The sequence below is a fragment of the Homarus americanus genome, unplaced genomic scaffold, assembly GCF_018991925.1.
Source record: "Homarus americanus isolate GMGI-L3 unplaced genomic scaffold, GMGI_Hamer_2.0 scaffold16712, whole genome shotgun sequence".
Classification (NCBI taxonomy): domain Eukaryota; kingdom Metazoa; phylum Arthropoda; class Malacostraca; order Decapoda; family Nephropidae; genus Homarus; species Homarus americanus.
The window spans coordinates 4,297,485-4,314,383 of NW_024757794.1; the positions used below are offsets into that span (position 1 = coordinate 4,297,485).

The window sequence follows — 16,899 nt, forward strand, 5'->3', positions numbered from 1 at the left end:
TCTCTCTTTTACAGGTACTTTAACGGGCAATGTTCAGGGGATTTGGTATCCTGTGTACCGCCGGTAAGGCCGTGGGTTCGTAACACACGTCTTGCACGCGGTGCCCACCATTTCTCTGTTGATATCGGTCACACGAGAATAGCCCGTTATAGTACCTCCTTCTTTCCTCACACAGCCAAACTGTGGACTGCTCTGCCTTCTGTGTTTCCATGCTCTTACAATCTGTCTCACTTTAAAAAGCTGGTTTTCCGGCATCTTCGTGGTGTAGATTAATACAGTATAACCTTTTTTTCTATATTTTCAATTTCTTTCCGTTCTTTTTTTTTCGCCCCCAGGCTCCGTTGTGGGTCGTTTGACCTGTGCCCGGGTTGGCTAATTCCCGTAAAAAAAAAAAAACGGATTTTGTCTAGCCTGGATACTGTGTGTGAGGAGAAAATAAGGACGAATTTTGTCTAACGTGTTTTTATCGAGTGAAAATGTGTCAAATGAGGATTATTTTATTTGTTGGAATTTTGTTTGGTGGGATTTTGTGTGGTAGGATGTTATAGGTGCACCTGAAGGACCATTTACTGTACAACACGACCATCTTCACTACACAGTATCTTGTTGTAAAGAGTACACGGAGACCTCAACATACAAAACTGTGAACAAATACTACGGGAGAAGACGTCAAATGTTACTGGATAGACACAACCGCTCGAACGTCTGGCAAGCTGATGAGTGGCGAAAATGATACGAAAAAAAAAGAATGTGGAGGTTCAGAAGGTGGTGGAGGCGACGGTGGACACGTTGGTGGAGGAGGTAGGCGAAGGTTGAGAAGTGGAGGGGCTGATCTGAAACTGCAGCAGGATGACTAGGTAAGTCGCCACGAAGCTGCACACCTGTACCACACAAAGAGAGACTAACCTCAGTCACCACTAGTACAGTTCCTTATATACACAGCTGCTACAACCTAGTACACACCACAACCTACCTGCCTAATACTGACTACAAATTTAACAAGTTTGTCTCCATATAGTGAAACCTCCAAATAACGTACTTCTCTTTCCATATAATCCGTTATATGGAGGTTTCACATTTAACGGACCCTCTATATTATGGACTTTCCTCTCCATATAGACCGTTAAATAGAGGTTTCGTCATACTCCATTTCAAGGGAAGCTGTACACACCAATTCCCTCTCCTGGGCCTAACATCCCGGCATTATTAAGCTCAATAACAAGACATGGAGAGTGTTGGCCTCCCGCACGCTCCACATGGCGTTGTGGTTTGTAAACAATATGGCTTCTGTGAGTCACGTTACCCGAATATGTGGGGTTCGTCATGGCGCGACTATATACTGTATATATATGAACTATAACGTCTATAACTGGTCTTATAGCGAAAGATTCAAGGTTATATGATGCAATTTCCAAGTACAGTATATTATAGGCCTAATGTTAATATAATTCACCGATACCAGAACAAGTAATATAATTTACTAACAAAATATTTATTAACATCAAAACACATATCATGATAATTTATATATATTAGATTAAATATTTATAGAATTATTGGGTAATATAAAGATATATAAATTGTTAACTATCAAAAAACTAATAATAATCCATTTACTTACAATAAAAAAAAATAGAAAACTCTCATATTAAAACAATTATATACTTTTATGACTATAGTATATACTTTCATATATATAGAAACTTACATAAACTAAATGCTATATTGTAATATCGTATAAGAAAAACTCCAACTTGATTTATATTATCTATATCCTATATCTAAATTAGCTCAGAAGCTTTATAGATGGTAGAGTGAAGGAAGCGAATGTGGTATGGCGAGTAAGCTGAGGTGTGGTGAAAGAGTAAGCTGAAGAAAGGTAAGTAAACAGTGGTATAGTGAGTTAACTGAGATATGATAAGCTGTAGTATTGCGAATAAGCTTTAGTATGGTAAGTGAGTAAGGTGCAAAATGGTGAGTAAAGTGGAATATGGTGAATGAGTAAACTGCAGTATGGGGAGTGAGCAAGCTGTGACTGGGTGGGTGAGTGAGTAAGCTGTAGTATGGTGACTAAGTAAGCTGTGACAGGGTGAGTGAGAAAGTTGTGGTATGGTAGAAAGTTGTGGTATGGTAGTAGCTGTGGTATGATGAGTAAGCTGTGGTATGGTGAGTAAGTAAGTTGTAGTTTGGTGAGTACGCTGTATGGTGAAAGAGTAAACTGTAGTATGATGAGTAAGCTGTAGTATGGTCAGTGAGTAAGCTGTAATATGGCGAGTGTGTAAGCTGTAGTATGGCGAGTGAGTAAGCTGTAGCATGGTAAGTGAGTAAGCTGTGACAAGGTGGGTAAGTAAGCTGTGACAAGGTGAGTAAGCTGCTATAATATCAAGCTGGTACTCACAGACACGATACAGTGGTTCCCCAGGGTGAAAAAGCCCAGGATACTCGGACCGCTTGTCTGCTGCATCTCCCTCACCAGCCACCATCCCTGCACGTAGTACCGACACACTTTACCGCGTTTACTGTATCTCTCTTAACCGCTTCAACAACTCCCCTAACACACTCATTCACTGAGCCCCCGGGTCACTCGCTTCACCCTCGGGACATTCAACCTCGGCAGCATCCATTGAGATGTACTATTCCTTATCTTAATTTCTAATCACCGATGACTAGTGTATGTGCTAACCTAGACTATGCACTTTAGAAGCGTATACAAATACATTATAAGTATTATCTCAGTATCCCAGTAATACATTTCAACGTCAGTGTATTAATACATTGTAACATAAGCACATTAAAAACAGCATTAATACAATATAACATCAGCGTAGTAATACAATATAATAAGAGCAGTAATACATTATAACATCAGCGCGGTAATACACATTATTGTAGTAATACAATACATCAACAACGTCTGTCTCATCTACTTACCCTGGCCAGCACAGTGTAGTCCTCAGTGTAGAGAAGTTCTTCCTTAAGCCAAGTAACACATGCGGCCCTCTGGAACAGCAAATTAATATACTAATATATATATATATATATATATATATATATATATATATATATATATATATATATATATATATATATATATATATATATATATATATATATATATATATATATATACATACATACAGACCAGAGAGTAACACACCTGATTTGTATTACCTTCTAGTCTGTAATTTCACTCTGAAGATGTGAATTCAATGAAAGCGTTTGGGAATCCTGTGTTTTCTTTCTTTTCCTTAGGTTATCAGCATATATATATATACATTAGTATATGGTTATATTTATGTAGATCCACAAATGAAAAACGTGATAAGAGTTGGGGCCTGTTAATAATAAAAAAGGAAACAACGCTCCTGCTTTCTGCCCTATTCACATCTTCAGGTGCCCAGCTGTTTCCCTTTCCCGCGTGATTTATCGATATATATATATATATATATATATATATATATGCGCAACTAAATCACTGTAGGTGCAAGTGTGATTCAGGTATATGCCATATATATATATATATATACATACAGTACATATATATACATATATATATATATATATAGAGAGAGAGAGGTAGAGAGAGAGAGAGAGAGAGAGAGAGAGAGAGAGAGAGAGTCATGGAGCTCACCAATATACGTAGCAAGAAAGTACAATGATCATCAAACTCATCGGAAATCTTGTTGAGACATACACGAACATTTCATCAACATCTATACGTCTATTTGCTCGAGTTTACAACTTTCACAGGAAGACCAGGAGAGACTGATACAGCACACTTTCCCCTCACTACCCACCTCCTACAAGACGGGGCCAATTACTATGTTTACAATCCAGTGACAATAAACATGAACTAAGAGGTCATCTGAGTGTAGGTGTACGTGTTTGTCTTTTAATGGTGTACAGTATATTATATAGAAGTCAGCTATTTATACATATAAGGGTGGCACTATTGATAGGTCAGCGCGTTTGAGACACTGCTGTCATACATCCACATAACAAATTTGGTTGAGATCCATGAATATCTATCTCTCGGGCGCCTCGAGAGACGGTCAGCAAGCATGTGATCCTGTTTCTCCTCCAGGGGTACAAAAAAGAAAAAAGTTAAGTACCTCCTCCTGCAGCAGCCAGGCGCCGTAGAGTATGAGAGCTAGAGTCGTGGTGTTGGCCAGGAGTAAAAACATGTCGATTTGCATGTGCTCGGGAAAGATGATGATGAAGTACAGGTCAGAAATGGACTCCAGGATGACGAAGAAGAGGTAGAAGAGGAGAAGCAGGCCACAGTAGTCCAGCATGAGCTCCTGCACATTGTCCACCTACCGAGAAGACCGCTGGATGAGAACAAGGATATTAGTTGAGGGTATAAACTACAATGAACAATTGCGAGTAAATATTCCTCCAACTGTTATATATAACAATGATGGTCTAACACAACACTATAGTACCTAAGTCTTGATCAATTTTATATTTTGTTTAAAGTTTATCCTCGCTTTCATAGAGAGAAGGTAAAGAAATGCGAACAATTACAATGTTTACAAAATTAACTTGTTTGGTCGACCTGAAAGCATAAAACGGTGACTAAGTTGTTTCAGCAGCTAATGGGTCCAGTCCACGGAAAGATTCACTGAAACTAATGACAGAACAACAGAAGACTTGTATATACTGTAGTTTCTTTTCATTGTTGTCTGACCTTGTATTAGATTAGTAAGCCTCAAGTCAGGTGTTTCAATAATTATTTCCTAAACATTGGGTTGACTTAAAAGATCTATTAATTTTTTTTTTGAGGGGTGGGTCATTTAGGCCAACTAAAAAAATTTAAGTAGTGAAAGTGTCAGGGACTTTTTGTTTACAGGTATACAGTCCGATATGGCAGGGCCACACACCTGTCTCAGCATTGACTGGAAGGTCTTCAGCCTTGCCATGTTCATACGGGTGGTCAGAGTGTCTTGGAGTCTCCGGCCATTACCAGAGACGTTGGGTTTCAGATGTAATGTTCCCTGGGCGGTGGGAAGTCTCATAACATGGTTGTTAATGAAGTCTCTTGAGCCCTGGCAGCTCGGAGATGGCCTGTCTAACGAGTGCTCACGACAGGTGGAGTGCAAGAGGCGGTGATCGGGTTCTGTGCGCGTCGCAACAGCGTGTCGAGTTTCCCTCAATATAGTCGAGAGCCCCCGCAGGAAACAAAAGAACATTATTACAAATGTCAGACGTTGAGGAGAAACCAAAGCGTAAGCTGTATATAAGAGGTAGCTATCGAAGTAATGATGTACATTACCAAGACAAATTATGATGTAGAGTAATACCACAATATCTGTCTTCGACACATGACATTTCCTGCGAAGGTTGTAAATGGTTCCAATATAATTTTGGCTGCCACTTTTTTGTATCTTGTTGTCTTTATTCTGAAGGAAGGTTTTCTTCACATCTGAGACACTATTAAACAAGTCTTGGAGACGAGAGACGACCTGCGCCAGGAGGTGACTGGTGGTGAGCAGGAGGAGGAAGGAACAAGACTGGCTTACTATGCTCACGTGAGACACCAATTGTGCAATGCTGGTTGGCGTGTTACTCATTTCAAACAGAAATAATGAGAAGATGGCGGGGAGCGTGTAGGAGATCTGACCTGCTGCTGCTACCACTGACCACACCACCAGAGGCCAGGTCCTCTTGTAGGCTGCTGGCGTCTCCTGGCCACACCTCACTGATGTTGACCCATTCCTGGTAACTGCTATGTATGGGAAACACCCAAAAAGTCGTAGAACACACAGCAAGGCTCGCACACTTCCCAAATGTGTGGTCCTGGTCGTCCAGGAGAGCATCTTGTCTGTAATTCGTCGTTTCATTAGATCGGTGACTGTCTGGTGACTTCTGTCTTACTTGTTCTTATTAACAAGCGATGTCATATGTTTATCTTTATTCAAATGCAGTGGACACTATACACCACAAGACAACTAGTTTCTTCTTATCAAATTCTGCATAAGAAAGTAAAGGCTTCACTGAACTTTCCGTAGAAACTTGTCTTAAGCGATGCCAAGACCAAACTGAAGACCAAGTGGAATGTTCCGTGGCTGACGCACGCAACAACACACCTTAATACCAGGGGTGATGGTGCTATTCTCCGGGTCAAATAAACACGTGTCAGTACAGCCCCCACCCCTCCTTGGATCAACATAATAAGTGGTAAAGAATGTGTCAGTAAACATCAGTGACGTTCATGAGTCTACCATCATTTCTCCAATAGATCTCATTATGATCAACGACATGAGTGGTGTGAGAATACTAACGTTGCTTTGGCTCTAGTTCATGTTGGTGGCAGACGAGCACTATAGTACACTTACTAACGCAGCTACACCATCCTCCTCTTACTCCATTTTGTGCAGCCAGACTCATTCACAATAAAGACATGTTGTTCTCAACGACCCTTAAGGAACCACAAACAAAACACGGAACAATTAATTTACTTTTCAGCTTTGACGAGGAACGGGAGACAGTGGTTTGTTTAATTCTCCCATTGTTCCTCAAGAGTTTGTCCAGCTGTAGTACAGGAGGAAACTAGAGTACCCAGGGAAAACCTGTAATGTTTAGTAGTCACACTAACTACTTAAAGATCTTAAGTTACATAACTCCTTTCAGTTACACCCGAAAGGCCCCAAAATGCATCCCATCAACACACAAGCGGAATCTCTTTTAATCCAAAACTCTTATGCTTTGGAGTACAGTTATTCCCTCGCGGTATTTTGAAGAACTAAATTGGTTTTAATGGACACTTCTTCATTTGATCTTTATATGTATAACCATTCAATAAGATCTACGGGGATATCGTCACTGGGCCGCCCCAACTGTTGAGCCAGGTACCCATAAACAGCTGGATGAATTTGGATCGAACCGGTAACCCTTTGGAAGAGAAGCGAGTGTTATATCCACTCAGTCGCTGCAATCATTACAGAGCAAAGGCGCGTCGTCTGCTTCATACGTAGGACCCATGTTATGAGGATGGTCATTTTCTTGACGTTTTGGCATTTACACCAGCATAGTCTACTTTCATCCTCTGACCTTGCTTCTGAATCCCACATGACCTTACTCAGCTTAACATAATTTACTTTTTAACCTCCGAATTTGTTCCTGCATCTTGCATATTTTTTTTTTTTTATTTATTGGGCACTCCCCTACATCCTTGTGTAAGGTGAAGCGCAGAAGCGTTTACAGTGCCCAACAGGGAAGCATGCTAAGTTCATGCTTGATTTTATGTCTCATGAGTTAAGGGCGTAGAAGCTTGAAGAGTCAAGGGCTGAAGAGCCAATGGTTTTATGTCATCAAGTTATTGGAAGCTCCAACAACTTGTCCCTGAATACGAATTCGCAACTTTCGATTTACACCAGGTACCTACTTTACTGCTAGGTGAACAGGGACTAATGGGGGCTAGGAAGTATGTCCAAACAACTTCCACCGGCCCGGGAATCAAACCCGTGAAATCTTGCATAATGTAAAATTTCGCAACTTACCCAGTAAACCTTACTTAGCCAAACCAAACTTAACAGAACCTAACTTAACCTAACCTATGCTACCTTGATTGCTATCCTAACCTAACATACCTTGCTAACTTACCATACTTTAACCTAACCATCTGCGCGCGCGCGCGCGCACACACGCACACACATTTTCCTAGTTATTAACCTCCAGCTGTTTGAATAATCTAAGTACAGTAAGTAGGTGTAATACATTATACAGAAACAAAATAACTATGAAGAAGGGTGACTCTTCCTGCCTCCCACACCAGTCATGTGAAGGTCAACAAAGGATGGGATTATATTGCTTGCAGCTCATGACTGGCACATCAAGTTTACAAAGGTGGGGGTGCAGGAGGGATGGGGGTCACTTACAGGGGAGGTGGGTTGGGGTTGTTTATAGGGAGGGTGGGGTTGCTTGGTTACATGGGGAGGGAGGGGAAGGAGGGGATTGTTTACAGGGGAGAGGAAGGAGAGATGAGAATGTTTACAGGGGAGAGAGGGAAGGGGTGGATGTTTACAGGGGAGGGAGGGTAAGGGGGGTTGTTAACAGGGGGAGGGGAAGAGATGAGGTTGTTTACAGGGGGAAGGGAGGGTAAGGAGGGGGTTGTTTACAGGGGGGGGGAGGAGGGGGTTGTTAATAGGGTGAGAAAGAAGGGGGGGTGATGCATCGATCGGCTGTCGTATATAAAGGCAAAGTTAATACGATGATTGGTCGAGTTAAGGATTATTATGATTGGTCGAGTTAAGGATTATTATGATTGGTCGAGTTAAGGATTATTATGATTGGTCGAGTTAAGGATTATTATGATTGGTCGAGTTAAGGATTATTATGATTGGTCGAGTTAAGGATTATTATGATTGGTCGAGTTAAGGATTATTATGATTGGTCGAGTTAAGGATTATTCTCACTATCAATCTCTAACAATTTAAGGAAAAATTAACTAAACAATAATCGCAATGGTTATGATGAGGAAGAAGACAGTTATGATGAGGAAGAAGACAGTGATGATAATGACGATGATAATGAGAAAAAATACGATAAGGGTGATGACAGCAATGATAATGACCCAGACAAAGAAACAAACAGAAATGATGACGACGATGACACACAATTAGATAAGAAATGAGATTAATATACTGTCATGCTCACTGTGTCCGGGTGGTGTAAATATTCATGGCGGTCCCTAAGTAATCGGGGGGGTGATGAAGTAACCCTCTCCTCGCTCTTCACCTCTCCTAGTTCCTCACCTCTCTTCCTCCTCACTTCCCTTCCCCTCCTCCCTCCCTCTCTATGTAACGATCCATTTCAAATTATCAAACAGTGTTATCGACTCATGAACTTGGGACAACAATTCTAAGTCTTCTGCCTTGTTGAAACTCTTGGTGGGTTCGGCTCATTTCGATTGGGTTGGGTGGGGTGGGGTGGGGTGGGGTGGGGTGGGGTGGGGTGGGGTGTTGGGTATGGTGGGGTTGGGAGATGCGTGTGTGTTTCCATTTGTCTATTCTCGGAACTCTAACGTCCATAACACTGGTCTACAAAAAAATATTTTTTTTTTCTGGCATGAAACCTTTTAACTGTTTTTTTTACTAACTTTAAGGTGCTGAATCCAAATCTGATCTCAGATTTGCTCCATCACGTAACGTGCCAGAATTTACTGAGCTACCAGAGATTGAGGATATAGACCGGAATTCACCTGTTTCTACTGATGATGATGAAGAGACTGATCTTTTCAAGCCATCTGGTGAAGATTGTGAAAAGCCAACGTTGTTTACTCAGTCAGAATTGAATGATCTGGTCAGAGATCTAAATTTGCCAAAACAGTCTGCTGAATTGTTAGCTTCCAGGCTTCAAGAGAAACGACTCTTAAAACCTGGCACGAGTGTCTCCTTTTATCGCAACAGAGAAGAGCAACTGCGGAAGTACTTTCATTCATATGACCAGTTTCTTTTTTGTAATGATGTAGAAGGACTTCTTCTCTCCATGGGACTACCAGCATGTGATAGTAAGGATTGGAGACTTTTTATTGACAGTTCTAAAAGGAGCTTGAAATGTGGTGTTCTTCATAACGGAAACAAGTATGGTTCAATTCCAATCGGACATTTTGTACAAATTAAAGAAGAGTATGAAAACATTAAGACTGTTCTAGAGAGGTTGCAATACCATGCTCATGAATGGTTAATTTGTGTGGACTTGAAAATGGTAAACTTTCTATTGGGCCAGCAAGGAGGGTACACAAAATACCCCCGTTTTCTGTGCTACTGGGACAGCAGGGCTACAGCAGACCATTGGGTGAAAAAGAATTGACCACCAAGACATAGTTTGACGCCTGGTGACAAGAATATCATTAACGATCCTCTGGTTGACAGGAAAAACATTGTCCTTCCTCCTCTGCACATAAAACTTGGTATCATGAAGCAATTCGTCAAGGCTCTTGATCATAGTGGAGAGTGTTTCAGATATATATGCTCAACCTTTCCAAGTCTTAGCGACGAGAAGAAATAGGCAGGGATTTTTGATGGACCTCAAATAAGAACACTACTCAGAGATCCACACTTCCTTGCAACAATGACTGAGGCACAGGCAAGAACTTGGAATGCTTACTCTAATGTGGTGCGGAACTTCTTAGGGAACAAGAAAGCGGACAACTATCAAGAAATTGTGGAAGAGCTGCTCTTGAGTTTACAAGCACTTGGATGCAGAATGAGTATCAAGGTTCACTACTTACACAGTCACTTGGACGAGTTTCCAGAAAATCTGGGAGAAGTGAGCGAGGAGCAAGGGGAGCGCTTTCATCAAGACATTAAAGTAATGGAAGAACGTTACCAAGGTCGATGGGACTCGAACATGATGGCGGACTACTGCTGGAGTTTGATGAGAGACATTCCAGAAGCTGTACATAAGAGATCGGCCAAAAAGAGGAAGTTTATGTAACTGTAACTTGATCTTAATACTTGCACTATTTCTACCGTACATTAATTGTTTTTTTCACCCTTCAATGTTACATTTAAATATAATATGTGCATTAACTTTCCAATTTGATATTAAAAATTTTTGGTTATAGAAAAATACAAATTATAATGCTGAAAAAATTTATGTATACATGTTTAAACCGTCAATTTTGATCCAAAAGTTTACGTTTCCCAGCAAAAGTGCAATATGGTATATCTCAAAAACCTGATGTGATAGACAAAAACCAAAGTCATATTTGGATTCTGCACCCCAAATTTACTTAAAATCCGTTTAAAAACCTTGTGCCAGAAAAATTGTGTTGACCGGTGTAATTAATTAAAGGAACTCGATGGAAATGGTGTGGTGACGCGATGGTGAAGGTGTGGCGATGCGATGGTGAAGGTGTGGCGATGCGATGGTGAAGGTGTGGCGACGGGGGTCATGGTAAACAGGGTGTGGTGCCATAACTGATGTGGTGAGGCAGTTGTAAACATGGTTTGACGTTAAATCAATTATCACAAGTAAACAGAGATGGCTAGGAACATAGTATGAGGAGTTCATAGGCGTAAACAGGATATGTTGACTGATGAAAAACACGGCGCGGCGTTAAAGTGGAGTGTTACTAGGCCACATCTTGGATCCTACCTTGTTTATGATCTACATTCACCATCATGACGAACCTATCCTCAAACACGATTATTTTCGGAAAGGTGGTGATTGAATGAAATTTTTTTAAATTAATATACCATTTCCATTGTTCCGTAAGCAAATGTTCAATCGTCTGTAATATATGTGTCAAGTTTCAAATGAGTTTAATAAATATTTTAATATTAGGAGATTACACAAAATGTATCGCTCGAGTGTTAAGATTTCTTCCATCTGTTTATGGTCTGCAACTTTACGAAGCTGATCTTGATACATAACAGCAAGGTTTACATTATCAAGACACGTCATTACATCCAAGGAAATTCTTCGATATTGTTAAGCAGAGCCGCAACCAACGCTGACGATCTACTGGTTATGTATGGCATTGACTGGACAACACGAACAATTGTGTGATGTACGAACACCTGTAACAGACCTGGAGAGGGATCCACAGTCTGAGGCATTATAAACTGGATATATAAAGTAAAGGAATAGTGAAAAGGAAGAAGCGAGACAGAGGCTGGACTGACGGATATATACTGCCTGGGTATAAGCTCCCATCTGGTATTCAACAGATCAACTTAATAATGTATCTATTAGAACTTTACACATGAGCTTGGCTTTAGTTTAGACTAAGGAAATACCAAGAGGATATCCACACCTTTTTCAAGAACCAACAATTCAAAAATGTCAGTAATATTTCACTTGCTTTGTAGCCTTAATAGTACAAGAAAATAAAAGTTAAAAAAAATCATTCCACATGACTAACGTAAAAAAAATTGAGATGACAGGAACCAGCTAGCAAAACAAAACCTTATTTCCAGCCCACATGACAAGACCCATCTCTTGTTGCCAACCAGCCAGAGGGAAAAAAACACTACCTTGTAGATATACTTTTAACTGAGGATGAACATACCTTTTCGATCTTACCATCAGCGAGGAACACAAGTCATGCCACGACATCCGCACGAATGATTGTGTGGGTGTCGTGATGGGCATGTTCAGTGTGGACATAGGAGTGGGTGTGAAGAGGGGGTGACGTGTGAGGAGGGGGAGAGGTGTGAGGAGGGGGAGAGGTGTGAGGAGGGGGAGAGGTGTGAGGAGGGGGAGAGGTGTGAGGGAGGGGGAGGTGTGAGGGAGAGGGGGAGAGGTGTGAGGATGGGGAAAAGGTGTGAGGAGGGGGAGAGGTGTGGGGAGTGGGAGGTAAAAGAGGGATTTTTTAAAGGCTGTTCGAGGAAGCGGATATCCATACTCTCTTGTTTTTGTTATGGTGTAACCAACCGGCCCCCGTACACACACACACACGCACGTTATCCACCAGGTTCCCAGAAAGTAACGCAAGTAAATCATTTTCCCAGTAACTCAGTAAGGTGTGTGTATGTGTGTGTGTTTATATTGATTGATTGATTTTTTTTACATTTAAACAAACACATCTACATATATAAAAAAGGCCCTTACTAGACAAGCATTACAGCACCACAAAGACCAGCACCACAGCACCCCACACATACAGACCAGCACCACAGCACCCCACACATACATACCAGCACCACAGCACCCCACATATACAGACCAGCACCACAGCACCACATACCAACAACACAGCACCCCACACATACATACCAGCACCACAGCACCCACACATACAGACCAGCACCACAACACCCACATACATACCAGCACCACAGCACCCACATATACAGACCAGCACCACAGCACCCACACATACCAACAACACAGCACCCCACACATACATACCAGCACCACAGCACCCCACACATACAGACCAGCACCACAACACCCCACACATACATACCAGCACCACAGCACCCCCACATACCAACAATACAGCACCCACACATACATACCAGCACCACAGCACCCCACACATACCAACAACACAGCACCCCACACATAGAGACCAGCATCAGCACCCCACACACAGACCAGCACCACAGCACCCCACACATACCAACAACACAGCACCCCACACATACCAACAACACAGCACCCACACCAAGACCAGCATCACAGCACCCCCCACACACAGACCAGCACCACAGCACCCCACACATACCAACAACACAGCACCCACACATACATACCAGCACCACAGCACCCCACACACATACCAACAACACAGCACCCCACACATACATACCAGCACCACAGCACCCCACACATACCAACAACACAGCACCCCACACATAGAGACCAGCACCACAGCACCCCCACACACAGACCAGCACCACAGCACCCCACACATACCAACAACACAGCACCCCACACACATACCAGCACCACAGCACCCCACATACAGACCAGCACCACAGCACCCCACACATACAAACACAGCACCCACACATACATACCACAGCACCACAGCACCCCACACACATACCAACAACACAGCACCCCACATATACAGACCAGCACCACAGCACCCCACACACATACCAGCACCACAGCACCCCCACATACCAACAACACAGCACCCCACATAGAGACAGCATCACAGCACCCCCACACACAGACCAGCACCACAGCACCCCACACACTACCAACAACACAGCACCCCACACATAGAGACCAGCATCACAGCACCCCCCACATAGACCAGCACCACAGCACCCCACACACATACCAACAACACAGCACCCCACACATAGAGACCAGCATCACAGCACCCCCACACACAGACCAGCACCACAGCACCCCCACACACAGACCAACAACACAGCACCCCACACATACAGACCAGCACCACAGCACCCCCACACACAGACCAGCACCACAGCACCCCCCACACACAGACCAGCACCACAGCACCCCCCACACACAGACCAGCATCACAGCACCCCACACACATACCAACAACACAGCACCCCACACACACATACCAGCACCACAGCACCCCCACACACAGACCAGCACCACAGCACCCCACACACATACCAACAACACAGCACCCCACATATACAGACCAGCACCACAGCACCCCACACATACAGACCAGCACCACAGCACCCCCACACACAGACCAACAACACAGCACCCCACACATACATACCAGCACCCCACATATACAGACCAGCACCACAGCACCCCACACATACCAACACAGCACCCCACACATACATACCAGCACCACAGCACCCCACATATACAGACCAGCACCACAGCACCCCACACATACCAACAACACAGCACCCCACACACATACCAACAACACAGCACCCCACATACATACCAGCACCACAGCACCCCACACACAGAGACCAGCACCACAGCACCCCCACACACAGACCAGCACCACAGCACCCCACACATACAGACCAGCACCACAGCACCCCACACACATACCAACAACAGCACCCACACATACATACCAGCACCACAGCACCCCACACATACCAACAACACAGCACCCCACACACAGACCAGCACCACAGCACCCCACACACATACAGACCAGCACCACAACACCCTGCACATACAGACCAGCACCACAGCACCCCCCACACAGACCAGCACCACAGCACCCCACATACAGACCAGCACCACAGCACCCCACACACAGACCAGCACCACAGCACCCCCACACAGACCAGCACCACAGCACCCCCACACACAGACCAGCACCACAGCACCCCCACACACAGACCAGCACCACAGCACCCCCCACACACAGACCAGCACCACAGCACCCCCACACAGACCAGCACCACAGCACCCCCCACACACAGACCAGCACCACAGCACCCCCCACACACAGACCAGCACACAGCACCCCCACACAGACCAGCACCACAGCACCCCCACACACAGACCAGCACCACAGCACCCCACACACAGACCAGCACCACAGCAACCCCCACACAGCCAGCACCACAGCACCCTCACACACACAGACCAGCACCACAGCACCCCCACACACAGACCAGCACCACAGCACCCCCCACACACAGACCAGCACCAGCACCCCCACACACAGAGACCAGCACCACAGCACCCCACACACACAGACCAGCACCACAGCACCCCACACACACAGACCAGCACCACAGCACCCCCACACACAGAGACCAGCACCACAGCACCCCCACACACAGACCAGCACCACAGCACCCCCACACACAGACCAGCACCACAGCACCCCACACACAGACCAGCACCACAGCACCCCCACACACAGACCAGCACCACAGCACCCCCCACACACAGACCACAGCACCACAGCACCCCACACACAGACCAGCACCACAGCACCCCACACACACAGACCAGCACCACACCCCCACACAGACCAGCACCACAGCACCCCACACACAGACCAGCACCACAGCACCCCCCACACACAGACCAGCACCACAGCACCCCCACACACAGACCAGCACCACAGCACCCCCCACACACAGACCAGCACCACAGCACCCCCCACACAAAGTATTATGGAGCTGTGAGATAACCTCCTTTGGCTGTGTTAAGTTCAAGTGAACCTTCTGTGTGTCGGGTACCGCCAGCCTGTTGCCATGGTGGTGGTGCATGTGGTAGGTGACAGAGTAGTGTATGTGTTGTTGTTACTGCTGTTGGAAGTGGTTGCAATGTGCTTTTTATGCTGGTGGTGGTAGTAGTAATGGTAAGTGATAATGGTGTTGTTATTGTTGGGAGTGAGTGGCGATTGTTGGGAGTAGTGTCGTTATTGTTGGTAGTGGTATCGTTATTGATAGTGGTGTTATTGTTGATAGTGGTGCTGTTATTGTTGGTAGTGGTGTCGTTATTGTTGGTAGTGTATCGTTATTGTTGGTAGTGGTGCTGTTATTGTTGGTAGTGGTGTCGTTATTGTTGGTAGTGGTGTCGTTATTGTTGGTAGTGGTGTCGTTATTGTTGGTAGTGGTGCTGTTATTGTTAGTAGTGGTGTCGTTATTGTTGGTAGTGGTGTCGTTATTTTGGTAGTGGTGCTGTTATTGTTGAGTGGTGCTGTTATTGATGGTAGTGGTATCGTTATTGTTGGTAGTGGTGCTGTTAGTTAGTGAGTGGTGTCGTTATTGTTGGTAGTGGTTATATTGTTGGTAGTGGTGCTGTTATTGTTGGTAGTGGTGCTGTAATTGTTGGTAGTGGTGCTGTTATTGTTGGTAGTGGTGTTAATTAGTGGTGCTGTTATTGTTGGTAGTGGTTACTGTAATGTTATTGTAGTGGTGCTGTTATTGTTGGTAGTGGTGCTGCTAGAGCTGTTGTAGGCAGTAGTGTAGTTATTGCTGTTGTTGGCGGTGGTCACTGTTATTGTTGTTGGCAGTTGTGATGTTATTGTTATTGTTGGCAGTAGTGCTGTTATTGTTCAGTAGTGCTGTTACTCATGTTGGCAGTAGTGCTGTTATTGTTGTTATTGGCGTAGTGCTGTTATTGTGGTTGTTGGCAGTAGTGCTGTTATTGTTGTTGTTGGCAGTGCTGTTATTGTTGTTGTTGGCAGTAGTGCTGTTATTGTTGTTGTTGGCAGTTGTGCGGTTATGTTGTTGGCAGTAGTGCTGTTATTGTTGTTGTTGGCAGTTGTGCGGTTATTGTTGTTGGCAGTAGTGCTGTTATTGTTGTTGTTGGCAGTAGTGCTGTTACTCATGTTATTGGCAGTAGTGTGTTATTGTTGTTGTTGGCAGTAGTGCTGTTATTGTTGTTGTTGGCAGTAGTGCTGTTATTGTTGTTGTTGGCAGTAGTGCTGTTATTGTTGTTGTTGGCGGTAGTGCTGTTATTGTTGTTGTTGGCAGTAGTGTTGTTTTTGTTGTTGGCTGTAGTGCTGTTACT

General features: G+C 44.1%; 1 protein-coding gene across 1 annotated transcript; it reads right to left on the reverse strand.

Annotated features, from left to right (window-relative positions):
• Nucleotides 1–411: 411 nt before the first annotated feature.
• Nucleotides 412–4,322, reverse strand: LOC121857768. The gene is made up of 4 exons (XM_042353918.1): nucleotides 4,113–4,322; nucleotides 2,932–3,000; nucleotides 2,399–2,485; nucleotides 412–881 (listed from the first exon to the last, which is right to left on the reverse strand). The coding sequence occupies exons 1-4, from the start codon at nucleotides 4,293–4,295 to the stop codon at nucleotides 759–761; spliced, it is 462 nt and encodes a 153-aa protein (XP_042209852.1). The 5' UTR covers nucleotides 4,296–4,322; the 3' UTR covers nucleotides 412–758.
• Between the last annotated feature and the right edge of the window lie 12,577 nt (nucleotides 4,323–16,899).

Bases quoted from the DNA above. Each gene is read 5' to 3' on its own strand.
- LOC121857768 (XM_042353918.1), bottom strand. From the start codon at position 4,295: ATGCTGGACTACTGTGGCCTGCTTCTCCTCTTCTACCTCTTCTTCGTC. The intron at 3,001-4,112 runs GTACTTAACTTT...TTGCTGTTCCAG, and splicing joins CCTGGCTGCTGCAGGAGGAG to AGGGCCGCATGTGTTACTTG. The intron at 2,486-2,931 runs GTAAGTAGATGA...TACTACGTGCAG, and splicing joins ACTACACTGTGCTGGCCAGG to GGATGGTGGCTGGTGAGGGA.